The sequence below is a fragment of the Chelon labrosus genome (genome assembly GCF_963514085.1).
Source record: "Chelon labrosus genome assembly, chromosome: 3".
Classification (NCBI taxonomy): Eukaryota; Metazoa; Chordata; class Actinopteri; order Mugiliformes; family Mugilidae; genus Chelon; species Chelon labrosus.
The window spans coordinates 30,496,673-30,517,374 of record NC_140339.1 but is presented as its reverse complement, the minus strand read 5'-3'; the positions used below and the strand labels follow the sequence as shown (position 1 = coordinate 30,517,374).

The window sequence follows — 20,702 nt, the reverse complement described above, 5'->3', positions numbered from 1 at the left end:
AGCACATTGACTGTGACATACATACAAATGCTATATAAAAACAACACTAATACAGCTCAAGACTTCATCAGGGGACCTCAAACAGCCTAGTCAGTTTTAGCATTACACTCTTAAGAAAAGGATCCTAATCATTAGCACCTGGACCAGAGCATCATGGGGAATGGGCTACAGTGGTCTGGATAGCTCCATAGCATACAATCAGACTACAAACCGAAAAAGCATTAGCGTGAAAAGAAAGTGCATGGAAAAATGATTCATTCATTAATTACCAGTGCATTAAGGTTTACTTGTTTTGAACTCCAGAACATGTGCTTGAAACTGACATACCTTGTTACTGCACTTAACATACGATGCACACTGACTGTTGATTAAATACTAAAATCCAATCTAGGCCTTAAAGCAAGTTAATGAAAAAAAAGACCAGCCTCCTTGGCATGTGGTTGGGCCGGCTTGCTTTGATCCTTTTGTTGTTTTCCCCCCTTGTGCACTGAGCTCAAAATTGGTTTCAAATTGTTTAGATTAAAACACAAACGTGCACAAACTCAACCAATACACTTAATAAAAGAGGGGCATTGTTCAAGAATTGCAGTCATCATTCGAGAGTTGAGAACGTGACACTGTTCATAGTTAAATCTGCACTAGGTGGGAGGTCAAGTCTCAAGGTTACTGTAGGTTAAATGTAAACCAAATAGGATTTGCAACATCTAGCCACAAGAAGAACATTTTCGACTGACGTCATCTTCAATTTAATCTCCAATAAATCACATAACTGTCTTGTAAATTGATATCTTAACACTGGCTTATAACGACAACACTAATTTATCATTTAGCGTTATGCATAAGCGTCTCATGCATGAGTAACCCTAGGTTTAAGCACTTGGCCAGCCACAGAAACTCAAACTTCAGCCACCTCTTTTCAACCATTGTAGACGTCAAAAAGCTGCATGGACACATGTTTTGACAGGTAATCCCTGAGGGGTGCAGAGTGGTAAACCAGTCGCAAAAAGCTCAAAGCTTCAGTCAAACAAGTCGTTCCGGGAAGAGAAAAAAAAACCAGTAGACAAATGTGGGAAAGAAATGTGGTACCAAATGAACGTCTTGGCAAGTGATCAAAGAAAAGCAACAAGTTCATACCCAGAACAAAAGAAATCTTGAAGATCTTGCCCATGTATTATTGAGGGTGCCTGTGCATTTGTTCATCGTCAATTTTAACTGCACAGACCCATTTCACATGTGTGCTTAGTGAGGGCTATGACTCAACACAGCACTTCTACAAAACAAGGATTTCATTCTTTGAATACAGTTTTGGGCTTTTAATTTCAGATGCATTGCATTCTTAGATTCCTACATATGCAGCAACTACTTATAAATTGTGCTTGTGTACACCAGCTGCTTTAGTATGCTTTTCTTTGTGTGTGTGTCTGAGTGTTGGAGAGCGCCAGCTGTGCCAGTGGTTATAGTTTGCATTTGAGCTTTGCTGGGGAAAAACTAAACCACGTTGTCCTCACACACGCACACTTAAATGTACACACACTCATATACAATCACACTGACAAGCACGCCTTGGCCTGCAACACACACACACACATACTGAGGGTTCCTCCATAATGACAGGCACTCCTCGCCCACAGCGGATTGTCGGTCTGACGACTTGCCATTTCACATCACTCTGCAGAGATGAGTGGGACACAAACATAAAATTGCTCCAAACCATACAGATGGAGAAGCAGATAGAGCGACCGTCTTGGATGTAGATGTTTGTAATAAAACAAGTCTCGTGATTTGAGTGATGCTGATGCTATGACACAGTACATCTATTCTAGCCAGAGACTGTGGGAACTGAGACACAGACCCCCAAAGCCTCTGTGAGGATGTCAAAGCTGGAGGCAGGAGCTGGATCATAGCATGCTGGAGACGAGAGTCAGCATCAGTAAAAAGGGATACTATATTATCAGAGGGCTTTACTGCGTCAGCACCAGTCACATTGTAAATTCGCAGTGAATTCTTTCGGAGTGACTTAGGGCTACCAAATAAGCCCCCTTTCTTTACTCCTGGTTAGCCTCAGGTTAAGTGGGTTAAATTCTAAAATAGTCTTAACTCTGCAAGGTGGCTAATCTTGGATCACAGCAGGGTGAGCTAAGCCGAAGTGGACTTGAGTCGTGCTTATCCACTTTCAGATGTGCCAGTTTGACACAATAGTCAAGTGCTTTAATCTCCTTCAGCAGTGGGCTAAACTTTGAGAAGTCAGTGTGTGAGGGGGCTTTAGGATGACCCTTTATGTTACACTGATGCAGGGAGCATTAAAATCAACTCCAAGGCAAACTCTGCACCATCTTAAATCAAAACTGACTAAGAAGTGTAATGAAAGATTTGACCTTCTTCGAGCTCTGCAACAGACACCTCTGGAATTATGTTATGTCTTGATGTGGGTCTAAATGGGTGTTATTTAATTTTGTTGTAAATAATTGATATATTGTCAGTGCTTGTATCTTTAAAGTTAGGGACACATCAAGCTGATGACCAGCCATTTTCAATAGTCTGTTCCACAGCCAGTTTGGTTTATCTGGTGTGTCTGTCGGAACTAGTCGGCCCTCTGTAGCCAGCTTATTAGCCCAATCGGCTGATTCAATATACATGAAACATGAAGGCTCGTCTTAAAGCCCTCTAAAGCCCTTCAACGTGTTGAATCAGTGGTGGACAAGGCGGAGAATCAGTGCACAATAAGAAAAGTGGAAGTAAACCTAACAACTAAGAACACACAGGAGACTCTTCCTTACATCTTCATCTTCAAGGGCAGCTGTGACTCAATAGGGGTAGAGCGGGTTGTCCACAAACCAAAGGGTCACCAGTTTGATCCTTGATACATGGACCACAAGTGTGGTTGAGCAAGACACTGAACCCCAAGTTGCTCTCAATACGTGGCACCGGTGTGGGAAAGTGTGAGCACTTCTGTAGATGTGTCATTGTGACTGTAAAGCACTTTGAGTAACAATAGGTCCAAAAGCAATATATAAATACAAGACCATTTACCATCTAATCTGAACATTCAAATACACAAGTTTACAACAACATGGTGCTACAGAATGAATAAAACTGATCAATATGGTTTAGGAGAGGCCATCTTTCTCCGATGGTTTGTAGTTCCTCCTCGTCTCTCAGCTATTATTTTTATAGTTACAGTTACAATTTTTACATTGTCAGATGTGGGCAGCTATCCAGTGTCAGGTCACTAGTCAGAACCTTACAACCGCACGTTGAGTCCAATCTGATTATGAACAGTTATTTCTTTCCACACAGACGCTGAATGTACGTGCTGGCTTGTTGTTGCCTGTAGTCTCTGTGGCGTGTCCAAGTGCAACTTTCTGACCCAGACACCGGCAAAGTGACAGGCTGTCAGTGTTCTATAATGGTGTTTTGGCTTGTCCACACTGTAAACAAGTAACTGTAATCTATTAATCTGTTGATTGATAGATTGGCTTCATCAGAACTAGGTAATTAGATTTTTTTGAAACTTGTGTCCTAGCAACACAAACTCATTTTCTACGTTCCATCAAATTCAAAGATGTTAAAAGAGCAAAGCCCCAAAAAAGAAAAAACATAGGATTTAATTTCCATGAAACTGAAAATAGTAAAGATTTGACACATCACATTCATGAGTATTAAACACTGTGTTTACATTAAGATACTCTATTTAATGCATATGCAATGGTTTCATTTGCACTGAAAGCAGATTATAAGTTTAATATCGGCACAGATATGTATTCTTATGTAATACAGCTATCTGGAAAACATGGAATACACAATTTGTGTGTAATTTATAAATATGGACATTCCTCATAAAATATCCTGCATTTTTTGCTGTGATTACATACTGTGTACTGTGATGATTAATGAGGACCAATTAAAAGGTGTTATCAAGAATACGGCTGGTTTGATCGTTTCATACACTGCAGGTTTGTGTGTGGCTTGGTGAGAGGTTTTCTTGGTTTTTTAAAGTTCACTGCAATGTTGGATGACATGCAGTGACCCCGCTGACCTTGTATACCTTTGCTTTCTGGTTGATGTGCTCCCCTCGGACTGATGTGGTCAGCACCGTGCTACCGGGTGATTAAGATGACCTACTAACACTGAGAGCTGTTGCTGGAGCACACGCACTCAGAAACATCAGAGCTCTGATTAGTGTCAGTGTTGGAGTAATGAGAGCAAGGCTTTGTAAAAATGAATTAAATAAAAGACTATGACTCTAATTAGTGACGTGGGTATGTAAAATCATTGCAATGGTAAGGGAGGATTATATTCTCATATTGAATATCTTCACCTTGAACAGAGAAAAATAAAAAGAAATGGGATAATGAGTTAACACCACTTGAGACACTACTATGACCTCATAACTCCAGTTGAATTCGACTGAAAAGGTTAACAAAAAAAAAAAAAAGTATAAAAAAAGAAGTATAAGTGTTCCACATGTGGAATGGTTATTGCTGCTGTATAGGTATAATTCAGGGGCAGCACCAGAGACGTACAGTTTAGTTTCATTGAATTGCTGTATTTGCTGTATCCATCTCTTTGTACCCTGGAAGCAGTTATTTCTAATTTGATTTTAATTAGTTTTTATTTTTATTTTCATTTTTGTATTTTCATTTTTTATATATATTTTGCTTTCAGACATGATTTGCTTGTTCAATTTAGTTTTTATAGTTTAGAGTATTTAAAATACTACTGATTAATTTCGTTCATCATCATCACCATCTTCTTCATCTTCTTCATATTGTCGTTGTTGCTACAGTATAGTGTTTTTCAGTAGTCAGAAGTGCAGGCAGACAAATTTGAGTTTTAGTTTTAGTTAACTAAAATATTGTTCACACCTTGTTTCAGTGTTTTAGTGAAACTATGCTAACTAGAGAAAGTCAATAAATTATGCTTTTATACTTTGTTGTTTGTCTTGTGGTTCCTGTTGATAGAAGACAAGAATAGATCCACATTTCTTGAATCATGTTTTTGGATTATTTTTCCAGTAAGTGGTGAGACTACGCCACACAGCTCTAATTAAAACAAAGATATGAAAAAAATACATTTTCCTATTTGGTGCTAGTTGCTTAAAAGACTAAACTGAGGTAGAGGTAGACAAATTTTATTCATTGCCAACAGTGTAATTCAATTTCAGTAACTCCTGAAAGATTATCCATTTAAATAAACTATTTCTATTTCTTTGCAAGTAAAACTTTTGATAAAGGATTTTAGGTGTTGAATGTATCAAGTGTCTGAAATAAATGAATGCATGAATGAATCAGTCATTCAAGCTGATTCTATACTTGACGTGCAAGGATATTTTCAAGATTTGAATAGTCTATCCGTCTCACCAAACTATATAAAAAGTCTTCCAAATAAATAAACCCAGAATGAATACTTGCCATTTTTTCACTTTTCTCGCGGTGCAGAAGGTGAGGTGACTACACAGCTCAAGCATGTAGCTCTGCTGCCAGGGTGTAGGTTGGCTGAATAAAGAGCAAACCCACAGCACTGAACCTATTTACTTTTCCTTTTTCAGTGAGGAGAAAAGGTGAGGGAGAGAATGGTAGAAAAGAGTCTTAGTGTGTTCCAAGTCAATTTCTCCTTCCTCAGATTGACTTCAAAGCAACACGGCTAATCCTCTCATGCTTGCTCATTAATAATCCGGTTAATAATCCGTTTAGCTGCTTTCATGCTGTGCTGTTTGTTGGCTTCATGGTGCTGTGGAACAGTGAAAAGAGGAGTCGTGGGTTTTTTTTACTCAAAGGTGCCACCATCCCTCGCCTAATGAGACATTTGTGGAGCACTTCATTCTCGCCAGTCACTTAATCAGAGCATCGCCAAGACATCACAGCATAAGTAAAGATTTGTTTTTTTTTTATTGCTTAAAAATAATGACAGTTGCACTATGTAGGTTATTTCTTCACAAATGAATCATTCCGTTTTAAGGGTAAAGACTTGAGGTTAGAGTAAGGGAAAGGAATGCATGCAGACCCCATGGTTAGGGTAAGGCCCCAGGAAATTATATTCTATGAAGTTTTCATGCACTCATGTTGTGTAGACATAAATCGGTTTTCACTGTCACACTTTAGGGACCCACCTCCTAAAAGCATGTCTGCATATCATATATTATTAAATGTAACATGAAGACTTGGTTTAAGGTGAGAGGAAAGGACAGGGTTGTAGCCAAGTAGTGGTTAAGATTAAGGTCAGAAGCAGTCCTCAGGATTTACATGTAAATGTAATGCCCTAATAACTGTTTGTATGCATATACACGCAAAGTGTTTAATGGAGACAGACGTCCGAGGGAAAGTTGATGCATTGACTGCCTTAAATGCATACATGAAGTCATGTTCATCTGCTCCCTCCCTCCCACTCTCGTACTTTCTTTCTCGGAGCTCTGCAGTTTTTCTTTCCTTTTCTTATTTCCTTTGCTCTCTCATTCCATTTATTTTTTTCTCACAAATGGAACTAAGCCAGCCTCAAGATTTTGGACTGGATGGTCCATATTTTCATAGAGTACACTTTCAGCTGCCATTCCCAGTAAGCCCGAACAAGCGTGTTGCCAGATCCATCACGGTTTTATCTCTCATTATCTGCGAGACTCCCGGCCCCCTCTAGTAGTTCTCTGCAACTGCTGGAACGGAGTGAAGATGAGCGATGAAACAATTAACTCCCATTTTCGATAATCAACTTGACAAGAATCTGACAGGAGGACCAGGCAAAAGAGAGGGAATATGGAAATAATATGTAGCTCATCGTCCCTATTTCTGTTCTTCTGCATTACTAAAAGACCAAGAACAAAAAGTCGGCAGCTACGTATGGTGAACTAGAAACACAGATTGAAGGATGGATTAGACCTATTGGGGCCTGTCAGAGGTCCTCTGGTGCCATTTTAATAGGAATTCACTAAACTGATCAAAGCATCATTTGGATATCCACATAATCAATGAAAAAATATGAAACTACCTTAGAGCTGAAATGGTGAGCTGATTAATCAATTAGTTATCCAATAGATATTAACTGACTGGCAACCATGAATAATTAATCATTTCATTTTTGTAGGCTATTGCAGCTTTTTTCCTTATCAGGTACTCAAGGAACTTGACAACTTGATCCAATATACCCACAAGTGCACACACATTTACACATAGGTTCTGCTTGTATTTAGGCTCACTTTAGAAAATTTTAAGAATGAATTCTCAGCAGGTGTAATTCTCAGCAGATGCATTTCCAACTCCTACAGGGAGATGTGAACGTGCAACTTCAACTTTTATTCTGAAATGTAAATTAAGCAAGTGGAGGATTTCAAAGCTACAGATTATATTTAATAGCAGGATTTGATGATTATAAAAATTCAGGTCAAATTTAATTTAAAAGAAAAACAACCTAAATTACTATCATTGTTTTTTGGCCCCTCCCAGTTAACACACACGGTATTTCAAATCGAACACACCCTTTGAGGGACCTGCGGCTAGCTTGTTGACTTAAAAAATAAGTGGCAGCATTTAAATAAATAAAAAAAAGGTGGGGAAATGGGAAAGAGGAACAACAACAAGAACAACAACAACACTGGACGTTTTCAGTCTGAAAAAAATCGTATTTGGCTTCACCAAAGGGAGAAGCAGGGAGAGCTACCTTGCTAGCACGCCAGGAGGACGGCGCGGCTAACGGTAAACGCAGTTAACGTATTTGTTTTATTTGGCAATGCCTTATTTTCTTGACTGGAGTTGATGAACATGCTACCTTACATAACCTGCATCTGGAGTTTAAGGGTTTGTTGTTTATCTACAGTACATAAAGAGAATGGTCAGAAAGAACATTTCTATTAGGGAGTTATTGACAGGCTATGTTGAACTCGAGTGGCAGATGGAGTTACTTTATTTGCACAGCAACAATTCAAATGAACCAGGCATTTGGTAAGATGGTCTTAGACTCTTGATCAAGGCAAAGCACTAAGAACTGCACTATTATATTTTGTCAAAGACACTGTAAGAAAAACTTAATTTGTACATTAGAAAAGAATTCTAAGTCCAAGCTATGCAGCTGTACTACATTCCTCACATGACAAAGAAATGCCATGACACAAACAAAACAAACAATAAATTCTCACTGATATTGTAATTCAACCAAAATAGGATAGTGAGACTGTGAGTGACATGTGAGTTTTCTACGTTTCTGTTTTGTTTACTGCTGTGACAAGACTGTGTGTCCTCACCTCGATGGACCTGTGTTTACCGACATGGTTGTTTTAGTGACAAAGATGTGTGTTGAGTGAGGAGAAGCAGGGACATGTCTTCAAGTGAAGTTCTGTTACAGGGCCAGACTATATTAAATGCTTGTGTGCTGAAATAGCAGGTCTTGAGTATTAATTAAGTCGCTTAGGGGCATGAAAACTCATTTTGCTGACTCTGCTGTGTTTTCAAGGCAAATGATAAATTAGGTTGATGACAGCAGCAGAGTCTTCCTCTTCATGATCCAGTCGCTCAAAAGACCCTTTTACGTCCTACTGAGGCTGGAGGCAAAACCACCGAAAATTGGAGGCAAAAACAAATCATCACAGAGCATAGGCTGTGTATAAAGATGGACTGTGGGGAACAGCTCCACAAAAGTGAATCCAAAGCAAGTAGAGCGCCCCCTGGTGGGACATTTCAGGAATGGTGGCTGTGATTTTAGTCGTTTATATAATGCTGATGCATGTGTGTCCATTTTTCGGATGAGTTTTGTTTTCGTGTTTTGATGCTATAGAAACAGGATGTGAAATTATGATGACAACTAGTTGCCATCCCAACCGTTCAGTGAAGTGGTCCCATAGGACTGTCAGAGCAGGAAAACTTAAATAAATAAACCAGCACAATGTACAATCCAACATTTCTTTGTAACTGGTAGAGGTAGAGCAGAGCGCAGTATTATGAGAAAGCGGAAGTGTGGGCAGGTCATCGATAAAGCGACTCTACGTGGCTCCTCTCTTGGTCAGTACTGCACTGAGTACTGCAGTACTGCACAGACTCTAGCTCCAAACTCACAAGATGGCACCGCCCATATCCCTGGAATTCCAGAGTCGGTTTGACCAGTGCAAGGAAGTGGGGGCACATTGTCCATATTTATATACAGTCTGCCGCAGAACTGAATAGGGGGCTACCATTCACTTAACATTATCAGAATCTTGTCTTTCCGTGTCAGTGTGATGGCGTAGCTATAACTGTGATGCATTTCCTTGTTTAGGAGTGGCCGGACGAGCACAGAAAATTCTCCTTTGTTCAGGCTCCTACACACAGTCTACTCAGACATCTCCACTGTTTTCTGTGCTGCAGTGATTTTAATGAAACTAACAGTTAATCTACATTTATTTACTTCAGCTCCAACATGAGCAGCTCAGTTCCACTCGTCATTGTGTGAAATGCGGAGTGAAACTCAACACAACTGGCCAGTCGCCACCTAGTGTTTTGGGGGAATAATTGCATTACAGTACAGCTACACCAACACACAGGTAAAAAATGCTTTCGGCGAGGTAACCCCTACACACGTTGAACACCACGGTACTATAAATCAAGCTTTACTGTGTTGCTGGGTATCAGAATCACAGGGGCAAGATTATTAGCTCCAAGCTGAAATGTTATTGTAGACTAGCTGCCACTACGAGTCTAAAAGACTGGCGAAATGAGACAAAAGGATCATCAAAAATGATCACCCGAGCTGGAAAATCAAACACAGTGAAACATGCTGCTTGCAACATTTTGCTCTTTATCCTATCAATCATTAGTGAGTGTGTAATAGCCTTCATTATCATCTTAATTAGCCTGTATAACAATCATAACAAGTATGTAGTTAACTTTAAGGTTACTTACCCAGTCATGCCAGTGCTGTCATTCTCTGTCAAGATGTAGATGTTGGTTCTGTTCCCAATAACACAAGCCTGATGCATGTTTGTTTTTTGGCCTTACCGCTGGCCAGGCTCACACAACACAAAGCTCATCTGTTAAGTCTTTGTAAGTTAAATCTTGTTCAAGACCATTCAGGACATAATTATAGGCATTTAAATATTATAAGCCCTCAGTTTTTTTTAGTGTACATGCTTGGTTTCTCTTGATTTGAAAGATCCAATATCGATTAATCAAATCCCTGCATCTATTTTTATTTCATTTTTTTTTTTTTTTTTAAGAGCAGGCCTTTTTTTGCATCACCTAAGGAAATCTCGATGCAGTCTCGAGAGACAGGATTCTCCCAACAAATCTCAAGGGATCATGCAACGAGATAAGTCCACTTGTGAGGGATATCCAAAACATGACAGAAGCTCCAAGAGCAAGAGCACCGTCAGGCCTGAAAGCTGATTGGATTTAAAAAGTATGACGACAGAGAAGAGCTGCACAAATGATGTGTCAAGTAAAGGTAAAATATTGTGAAAATACCACAAATCTCTGGAAGTAATGATGACATTAGTTTTGTTTTCAAACCAAAATATCTCTCAATGAATAGATATTGAACTGGATCGAAGCGCTGTGAACCTGTGAAGCATAATGGAATTTATTCAGGAAGTTTGAAATAATGAAAAAGTTTCTGAAATAGTTACAGCATATTTTGTATTGATTTACTGATTAACTGGTTTGCAGACAGAGAAAAATGAAAGGCTCTCCTTTATCCATCCCCCCAACCCCTAGTGGTGTTATTGTTTTGACAGGGTAATTCTATTGTTTGCAGTTTACAACTTAAAGCAGTAATTTCTGAAATACTTCTATATTCTTTTTTTTTTTTTATGTTCTTATAATCATATTTTGTTTGGCAGGGCAGCTCTGCTCGCATGGCTCCTTGCCCTATTCTGGGATATCACTATTTGAAACTACTGGCTGCACTATATTTATTTTGTGCTCTCCAGAGTTCAGTAACTGTTCACTCATTCGGAAAGCTATGGATTTGGTGAGAGCTCATGCGCTGGAACTGGTGTACGGGAGAGAAAAACAAACAAGGAAAGGAAAGGGTTCAGGCTTTAAGTGGTTTGATAGTGACCCAAAATTATACAGTAACTGGACCTCAGGACTTCCCTACACACAGCATACACCAAACCCAGGGAGGCTATAATTCTGCAAATTTACAAGTAAAATTGTCACTTTTAGTTTGATTTTTGGCTTTTGTGTTTTCCCCTAATTATACTAGTGCTATTTTCCACCTTCTGTTATGCATTTTAGCTTCTGTTAAAAAAAAATAAATAAAAAAATTATAACAACCCACTTTGTTTCCTACTGAAGAGCAGTTACAAAGAAACTCTGCTCTAACCTTTTCCCCAAAAACTTACTGGGAAAAGTTTTGTTGGTACAAATAAGTGCTAGCAGTATCATGAAGATGTGTTTGAGTTTTGGTGATAACAATCACTGTCAAGGAACTATACATGCAAGAAAGCAAGAAAGAGGGAAAAAGACTGCTTGGTTCAAGGGCTGTGAGTTTCCCACGATAGTTGAGATTCTGTTTATTCTTAGCAAAATATGCAGGGCTTGAGATCGAGACCAACTGCAATTGCACTGTACCTCCGAGCACTCGGAACAGCTGCTGCTCGCACTGCTTTCGATGAAAAACGCTTTGTCGTATTAATTTGTGCTGTATATTACACTAGATGGGCAGACCAAGATAAATATAAGAAAGACAGAAGACAAAGGGTTGTAATCCCTGCTGAATCCCAGCAAACCTTAATAGGACTAAGTAAAGCCAAAGATCATCAGAGATCACCTGAGCTGAACTGTAACTCTAACTGAGCTGAACTCACAAACACACACACACGTGTTGAATTGAATTAGATGGTCCTGAGTGAATTAAAGGATTCAGTAATTAGTAGAATGTTCAGTCTGGGACACATTGTCTTTTTATTGTGATGAGAGGTTTATGTCACCTGAGGTATCAAGACTTCTAACTGGAGCAGTGAAATGTAGGTTGTAAACAATGACTGGTATCACGGTTGGTAAGACGGTCTCAGATCCAGATGGTAAGCAGAGTAATCTCAGGAAGGGATAGACCAATTACTGGCTTTGGGAGGATAATTCTCTAACAGCCCTTTTGAATCTCTGTTATGTTGAATCACAGCAGTGCTCTTCATACATTCCCTAATGCTGACTGTCATCTTCGTTTTAATGGTCCTGTTTGCAAAAATTGCAGAGGAAGAAGAGGTGGTTTTGAAAAAAATAAATCATGTCTTTTGTGTGGGAACACAATGTTAGTGAAACAGAACATTGCCAAGAAAAATGCAAGTTCAGTCAGGAATGAGTTGTTGGTTTGATGTGTTCAATCACCTGAAACACAGCTATGTCACAGCTAAGAGCCAGACAAAAAAGCTGCTTAAAACACAGATGTCTACTACAAAAACAGGTGCTTATGACAACTTCTACCTTAAAACAAATGTGTTGCTATAATGAATTGTTTATAAATTGTTTAATATTGATGTGACAAGGTTCATATTTTAATTTTCATATTTCAATTTTAAATTTTAGCAAACAGACTCTTAAATCCATGCTGTGACTCAGTAAAGTAGTGTTTGTGTTCCTTTAGGCTCTGTTTTGGTCTCCACCAATTCTTTAGGACAAACATTTAGCTCTTTAACCGCTACAAGCTTGAATTTATTCACCGCATAACAGCTTTTTCTTTTCTGTCAGCTTTTTGTTGCTGTGCAGAAAGTGTTGTTATCTGTGCTTCTTCACAGAGCTGTCTTCTGGGTCTGGAATTATTGCTGATGAGAACAATCAGACTAAACCGTAAACCTGAGGCATGAAACTAAAACAAGAAATTTCTTGGGGAATTAGAGAGTCAGGTGGTAGTTTCTAGGTTGTTTAATACTTATCTGTGCCTGTCTGAACCATTGTCAATATATTATGCAAAACCATTTTAATTTCATTTATTATTAGGTAAATATGAAAAGTATATTGATAGTATATTTCAGTCCATATTGCCTGGCCTTAGCTGACACCATCACTTTTCAAATCAGCTTTTGCACGTCTCTGGATGTTTAGTCGATCTGAGTTCCTGCAGACTTGTGTGTATGTTTGTGTGAGCACAATATTGGCAGTGTGAAGATTTTCAATTATGAGTGGCAGTGCAAGAAGAATAAGCTGTGAAACTATTGGTTAGCCATTTGTATCATTTGCAATTAGTGTAAGAACTAAAGCTTGAATTTTCTCTATGTCCTGCTCTCTCTCTCTCTCCTTCTCTCTGTCATCCCTTGGTTTAATTGGCATTTCTATGTAGAATTTTGAAAAAGTCTCTAAGACGGAAACGGCTTTTCATTCATACTGATTATGGATGGAACAGTTACCAGTGAGAGCCAAATAGCTCTTTGTAATCCTCACAGAGGACATTTAATTAACTGGCCTTCTTTTCTCTCTTTCACCGTCTTGCTTTCTGATTCTCTCTTAATCGGTTTCGTCCTTCCTCTTTCTTGCCTGTTTTTTTTTTGTCACACTCTGTTTTTCTCTTTTCAAAAGGTGTGAGTGTGTTTTGAAGGCTCAGTCTGAGTGCATTTACCCACAGACAGACACACGGTGCAGGTGTTGTCAGGTATACCGGATATTCTTCCTCAGAAGCTGTAAGACTGGAGTAGCTAGTTCTGCATGTTAACGCTAAATGAGAGATGGTGAAAAAGAGAAATGGAGTTAAACAAAAAGAGGAGTTCCACATCATGCTGTCAGTGCTGTCGGCATAATGCAGAGCAGAAGGAGAGTGGAAACGCTGAGAGGACGAGGTAGCAGAGAGTTGGAGAGCTGGTGATTGGGGTCATCAGAAAAGAGCGGCGCGGAGAGGAGGGGTCTGTGTTTGACTCATCACCCTTAATTCACTGCCTTCCAGTTTGACGTTTTCAAGCGCTATCTTTACACGATGATAAAACATATAGACTGCACAGACATACAGATGATTGTGTTGCATCTTTTTGTAATCATTTTTGCCCTTTGTCATATTGAGTCAAACTATATACCAATTCAATCTGCTTGAAAGAGCCCATCTGGCTGGTTCTGTACTTTGGCACTTTACTTAAGGACGCGTTTGTTTGTGGCTGTCCGTTTCTATGATACACGTCCCTGATAAAAGGATGTGTTCTTGCAGTGAATTGGTGGTATAATTATAGTTTGGCTTAATAATGCACTCCGCTCCACATCAATTTCCCCTTAGGACTATTCTGGGACATTTCCACTTTAATTTCTAAGGTGCACTGGGGACATTTAATAGATCGTCACAAACTAAGATAAAGCAGATCACTTTTCTGTTTTGTCCTGCCATGTGTTGTCCACCTCATCCTCCTCATGTTGCCATGCGGCTAACTAAATGCCAGGCACTACACTGCAAGCATTTTACGGCAGCTTTTAGTTTTGTGCTGATCGTTAACTCTGACTGTTTAAAATGACAAAAATTGCTGTTTGAAGGTCATACTCCTGGTTATTCTATACAAAAAAGCATATACATTATATTTCAGTGTATATTGTAGTTATTTATTGGTCAAGCGAATTTTTATATTTTAGTTGATTTTATTTTTTATTGATGAGTTATATTGGTTCCAGGGTTTTTGAATTTTATTGTGTTGATCATTCCTGTGTTTTTATTATTTTAATTTTCATTGCTTGCCTTTATTTTTTGTAATGCACTTCCTGCCTTGATTATGTTCTGTTAAAGATGTGCCAGGGCAGGCTTTATGTGATGTTGGACAGAAGAGTAACAGTGACGTAATCACAGACTTTAATTGAGTGGAGTTGACTTTGTTCAGAACAAAATGACTCTGAATGGTCATAGAACTATCCAGGTGTGTGCAGAGATCATGAAACAACCATAATGAAACCCAAATGCAATTTTACCAGACTCATATTCTGAGAATAATTGTGTCTGACTATGCCAGGCTGTATAACCAGTGGAAAAAATCCAGAACTAAACCAAAAAGGCATCTTGAGTTATCAGACAGACATAATATAACATTTGTTGCATCACATTAAAGACAATCCAATGTCTGCAGTTAGAATGTCTATAAAAGTATGATGTTTTTTGGCTTCCAAATTCAAATAGAAAAAGTCTGCAAGGGTCTCTGTAAGTGAATTGCAACTTATATTGGTGCACATTAATTTGTTCTTGTTATGATCAGGACACAAACCACCCCATCACCATTTTTATTTATTTTTAAGGATTTATTGAATAGGCTGTTGGGACTCTCCAGATACTGCATGTGGTCAGAGAATAAGAATAAGCACAGACTTGCAAACTAATGGATCGAAAGTGGTTGGTGGCAATGGAAAACCTTCTATGGCACTGCTAGTAATTGCATGTCCCACTGTTTCTAGGGATTGCAACATATCATTAGATCCAGTAAGATGTATTAGTGTGAGGGATGGCAATAGCAGCAAGCTGTAGCTCCCTATGCTCCTTCATTAACCACTAATCCACTGATGATCATTATTAGGGAGAAAGGCGTGTGTGTGTGTGTGGGTGCGTGCGTGTGTGTGTAAGATGCATTTTGGCATATTGGCCTGGTGATTTATTATCCGGGTAATGCCCTCGCTTCTTCCCCAAAGCTGCACTGTCCTTTTGCCAATTAATTTAGAATCTGTTGCGACCACATATGGGAGGGCTGAAGCAAAGAGAGAAAACGAGACGGAGAGAGAGAGAAAGATAGAGAGAAAGAAAGAGAGCTCATCAACAAATATTTTGGTTGAACCCCAAAGTCTCGTGAGGTGTTATATTTCTTTGTATGTTGTGCCTGGTTAATTCCACTCTTCTGTGTCCTTTTGATGTGCGCTTATATTATTTCTTGTTACGTTCCCTCGTTTCTTCTTTCCTCTAATGCCATTGATTTATGCAATCGCTTGCTCGTGCTTTTCTTTTTTCCTTCTCTTAATTCCTCCATCTTCCACTTTTCGTTGTTCTGCTGTTTCTATAACAACCGCGGGGTCATTTTTCATCCCCTGCGCTTCACTTTTAATCCTGTTCATGCGATGCTCAGCTCTTATTTTTCTTGCTATTTTTCCCGCTGTGCTCTATATTACTTGATTGCACCATCTCACTCTGGGGATACTTATTTTTCTCTAGCTCTCCTTTCTGTCCATTTAGCATCTTTTAGTGTATGGTCGCACTAAGACACCTCACACCACTTCTTGCTTTTGATACACATACAAATGAAAAACACAAAATGAGAATCAGACTTTTGTTTTCAACAGGTATCAAATCTGGCAAAATTGAGAGCAGTCCTCTGACTCCATTCCCGAAATTACTCCTCTGCTCCCCAGCTGTGAGCAGCAAGCACTGCTGTGCTGCATGTGTGTGTACTGATGAGGACTGTGTGGGACCTCATTGTGTTTTACCAGTGTCACTGTGATTGCTGTTTACTACGGGTGCCGATAGCACGGCACTGATTATAATTACCAGTTGAGATGCAGAAATGGCCTCCTCAGTTTCCTCTGGATTGCGTTCCTGTTATGTTGTTCACAGTCAAGAAAGACACTGAGGGAGGATGATGGTTTAACAGAAGCCACTGTAACTGAATAAAATTGTTCCCTCATAAAATGCTGTGGATTCATTTCTATGTGCCTGAATACCTTTTCCTATACTTTCCTATGGTTTCGGCAGTGTCAAACAAAAACCTGAATTCTACATAGGATATGACTTGTTCAACCTTATTGCCATGTCTGTAGCAGCTGAATGTGGCGTGAAGTGCAGTTGTGCTTATCCTTGTGCTATAAGACCAGGAATTATTTTCACTGTTGCATAATCTGCCTGCATAAGTATTTACTGACCACATGAAATGTGCAAAAATATGCAAAAATTATGAGAAAATGTCCATCATAGGTAGTAAGGCCTTGAATGATTTGCTGGTTTTGTCTGATTGGTGGTCCAACCCCAACATATCCAGTTACTTTACTAGACTGTATGACAAAGAAACTTAGAAAATCCCAACATTAAAAACATACTTTGTTTTTTTTGATAAATTAAGTAATTTCATTAACAAGATGCATGCTCATTTGTAGTCTCTTGCCAAAAAACGGGGTACACTGGTGAAAACTGCACTAAATCCCCCTTCATGACTGTTCTAATGTTCAGTTCATGTTGATGCAACATCAGAAAAGTGATAATTCAACTAGATGATTGTTTTGGAGGATCACGTTGGTGGCGCTGTTACTGGAGTGAATTAAACATGAACGTGTTTCTGTTATCAAGGCTAGCCTACTGACTAAGATGGAGTTGTCAGAATAATATAAACATGTGTTGGTACTCACATGGCACATGGTACATGTGTTGGTACTCCCCACTGCTCTTCTCCCTCTACACTACTGACTGCACCTCAAGGGACCCCTCTGTGAAACTCCTGAAGTTTGCAGACGACACCACCGTCATTGGACTCATCCGGGACGGCGACGAGTCTGCATACAGAAGGGAAGTGGAACAGCTGGTCCTCTGGTGCAGTCAGAACCACCTGGAGCTAAACCCGCTCAAGACTGTGGAGATGACAGTGGACTTTAGGAAGAGACCCACATCAACATCTCCTCTCACCATTCTAAACAGGACAGTTCCAACTGCAGACTCATACAGGTTCCTCGGGTCCACAATTTCACGAGACCTGAAGTGGACCTCCCACACTGACTCCATTAGGAAGAAGGCCCAGCAGAGGTTGTTCTTTCTGCGTCAGCTCAGGAAGTTCAACCTGCCTCAGGAGCTGCTGACCATCTTCTACACAGCTATAGTCCAGTCTGTCCTGACCACTTCCATCACTGTCTGGTTTGGATCCGCCACCAGGCAAGACAGGGACAGACTGCAGAGAACAGTCAGGTCTGCAGAGAGGATCATTGGTACCGATCTTCCCTCCATTCAGGACCTGTACCGGTCCAGGGTCAGGAAGCGGGCCAGAAAAATCACCACAGACCCCTCACACCCTGGCCACAATCTGTTCAGACTCCTCCCCTCAGGTCGGCGTTACAGAGCGGTGTACGCCAAAACCACCCGACACAAGGACAGTTTCTTCCCCTGGGCTGTCGCTCTGTTGAACTCTGAGTAGTCACAGAGTGTGAGTCCATACACATGATCAATAAACTATTTTTGTATACACTCACTGTACAATAACCCCAGTTTGGTGTATATATTATCCTGTTTTTATGTGTACAATTTGAAGATTTATTTTATTTTTATCTTATTTATCTTATTTTTTTTTATTTTTATTTTTATTTTTATCTTATTTATGATGCTTGAGTACTAGAGAGGAAGGTGCCGGAGTCAAATTCCTTGTATGTGTCATACTTGGCCAATAAAGCTGATTCTGATTCTGATTCTGATTCTGGTACGCTTCGGAAGCGTCGGTGCACAGCCATTTTCAGACCTCTCCAAAGATTTTCATTCAGATTCAAGTCTGGCTGGGCCACTCAAGGACAGTTGTCCTAAAGTTGTCCTTTGATATCTTGGCTGTGTGCTTAGGGTATGCCAGGATGTCTCTGCACATTGCTGGAGTCATCTTTCCCTCTATCCTGACTAGTCTCCCGGTTCCTGCTGCTGCAAAACATTCTCACAGCATGATACTGCCACCACCATGCTTCACTGTAGGGATGGTATTGGCCTGGTGATGAGCCGTGCCTGGTGTCCTCTAAACATGACGCCTGGTATTCATGCCAAAGAGGTCAATCGTTGTCTCATCTGACCAGAGAGTTTTGTTTCTCATGGTCTGAGAGTCCTTCAGGTGCCTTTTGGCAAACTCCAGGTGAGCTGCCATGTGCCTTTTACTAAGGAGTGGCTGGCCACTCTACCATACAGACCTGATTGGTGGATTTCTGCCGAGATGCTTCCTTCTGGAAGGTTCTCCTCTCTCCACAGAGGAATGCTGGAGCTCTGACAGAGTGACCATTGGGTTCTTGGTCACCTCCCCGACTAGGGCCATTCTCCCCGATTGCTCAGTTTAGACTCCTGGCCAGCTCTAGGAAGAAGAGTCCTGGTGGTTCCAAACTTCTTCCATTTACAATGATGGGGGCCACTGTGCTCTTTGGGACGTTTAAAACAGCAGAAATCTTTCTGTACCCTTCCCCAGATTTGTGCCTCAAGGCAATCCTGTCTCGGAGGTCTACAGACAATTCCTTTGACTTCATGCTTGGTTTGTGCTTTGACATACGTCTATGTAAGGTCCCTCAGTTGATAGTGTGTGTGTCTTTCCAAATCATGTTGAATCAACTGAATTTACCACAGGTGGACTCCATTTAAGCTGTAGAAACATCTCAAGGATGATCAGTGGTAACAGGATGGACCTGAGCTCAGTTTGAGCTTCATGGCAAAGGCTGTGAATACTTATGTACGTGTGATTTCTTAGTTTTTTATTTTATTTTTAAATTTGCAAAAAAAACTTTTTTTTGTCATCATGGGATGTTGTGTGTAGAATTCTGAGGAAAAAAATGAATTTAATCCATTTTGGGATAAGGCTGTAACATAACAAATTGTGAAAAAGTGAAGCGCTGTGAATACGTTCTGGATGCACTGTAGCTAGTCTGTGTTAGTTGCTGAGATGATACTGTGTTCCCCAAAAAGCAGAGCTAGTGAGTGCAGTGTGCCATTGCTGGCTGTCTCTCCATTGGCTTTGCAGCTGTTGGACAGTTGACAAAACCTCCCAAAACTACCCCTCAAAGAAAGATTTAGATTTGCGTCCATCATGTAATCAGGACTAATGTAGTGACCATAACGTCATAAATAAATGTGAGGCTTGCTCTAACAACAACAAAAAAAAACACTTCATGTATGTAATTCTAACCTTGAAACTGAAGGAGGAATTATGTAATGGTCATGATCCAGTGGTGTATTGCTCAAGTTGAGTTTTAATCCCAAAAATGTAAAAATATTTCTTGTTCTGTTCCACAATGCTTTCAAACATGGTATTAGCCTTAAACTTAAACGTCCAACCACCAAAATTAACCCTATCCCAAATGCCCTCTTATCATTTTACTTGTTCTCAGGTCCGGACTGGTACTTGGTCAGAGTGGAATTGACAGTGACAGACGTTAATGACAACGTCCCAGAATGGAGCATGGTTCCTGCTCCCTACCTTGCCGTAGTTTCTCCGGATGCCGCTGCAGGTTCGCTGGTCTACAAGCTGTACGCTCAGGATGGGGATGAAGGCAACAATGGTGAAGTGGAGTATTTTCTGTCTGATGGTAGGTTATGTTTTTTCATTTCTCCTTCATATCCTTCAAATGGAGCAGGGTGACTGCTTAGACTTTACTTATTTTCCTGCTGTTAAAAAGTTTGCAATGGTTGGTAACACTGTGAAGGTCCATTTATTTTTAATCTAAAGCTTAAAATGTCAGCCTCTGTGTTTATGTTTTAATAGTAACCAGTGGAACCATTGGAAAAGTTTTTGTGTAAAAAAGCTGTGATGTGTAATAACGTAAAGACAAATAATATGCAATGCTTTGCAAATCAGTAAAACTATTTATTAGAAAATAGTATGAAGAAAATCAATGGCTGAAAGTGGGTAATGTTATTGTTTTTAAATAAATGTCATGTTAAATTTGATGCTCGCAACATGTTTGTGACAGGGTCTTGTTTGCTACTGTGTTTTCTTTTGCAAATGTTTTATTCTCTGTGGATCTTTTCATTTAAAAAAAGGAGTCTTAACACTTGTTTTCCAAGATTCAGAGTCAAGTTTTTTTCTCATGCTCCTTAAAATCTGGGCCTTTGTAGTGCCGATATGTCACACACACACAAACAATTTTCCA

The 20,702-nt window shown here is 39.8% G+C and overlaps 1 protein-coding gene across 1 annotated transcript in view; it reads left to right on the top strand.

Moving 5' to 3' along the window:
* Positions 1-20,702, top strand: part of LOC311485741 (neural-cadherin) — a gene marked incomplete at both ends in the record, with an annotated part of 265,222 nt that overhangs the window by 67,414 nt on the left and 177,106 nt on the right. Inside the window, one exon of the mRNA XM_084541334.1 lies at positions 19,941-20,138. Coding sequence (XP_084397460.1) covers positions 19,941-20,138 — 198 coding nt within the window. The remainder of the gene's footprint in view (positions 1-19,940; positions 20,139-20,702) is intronic.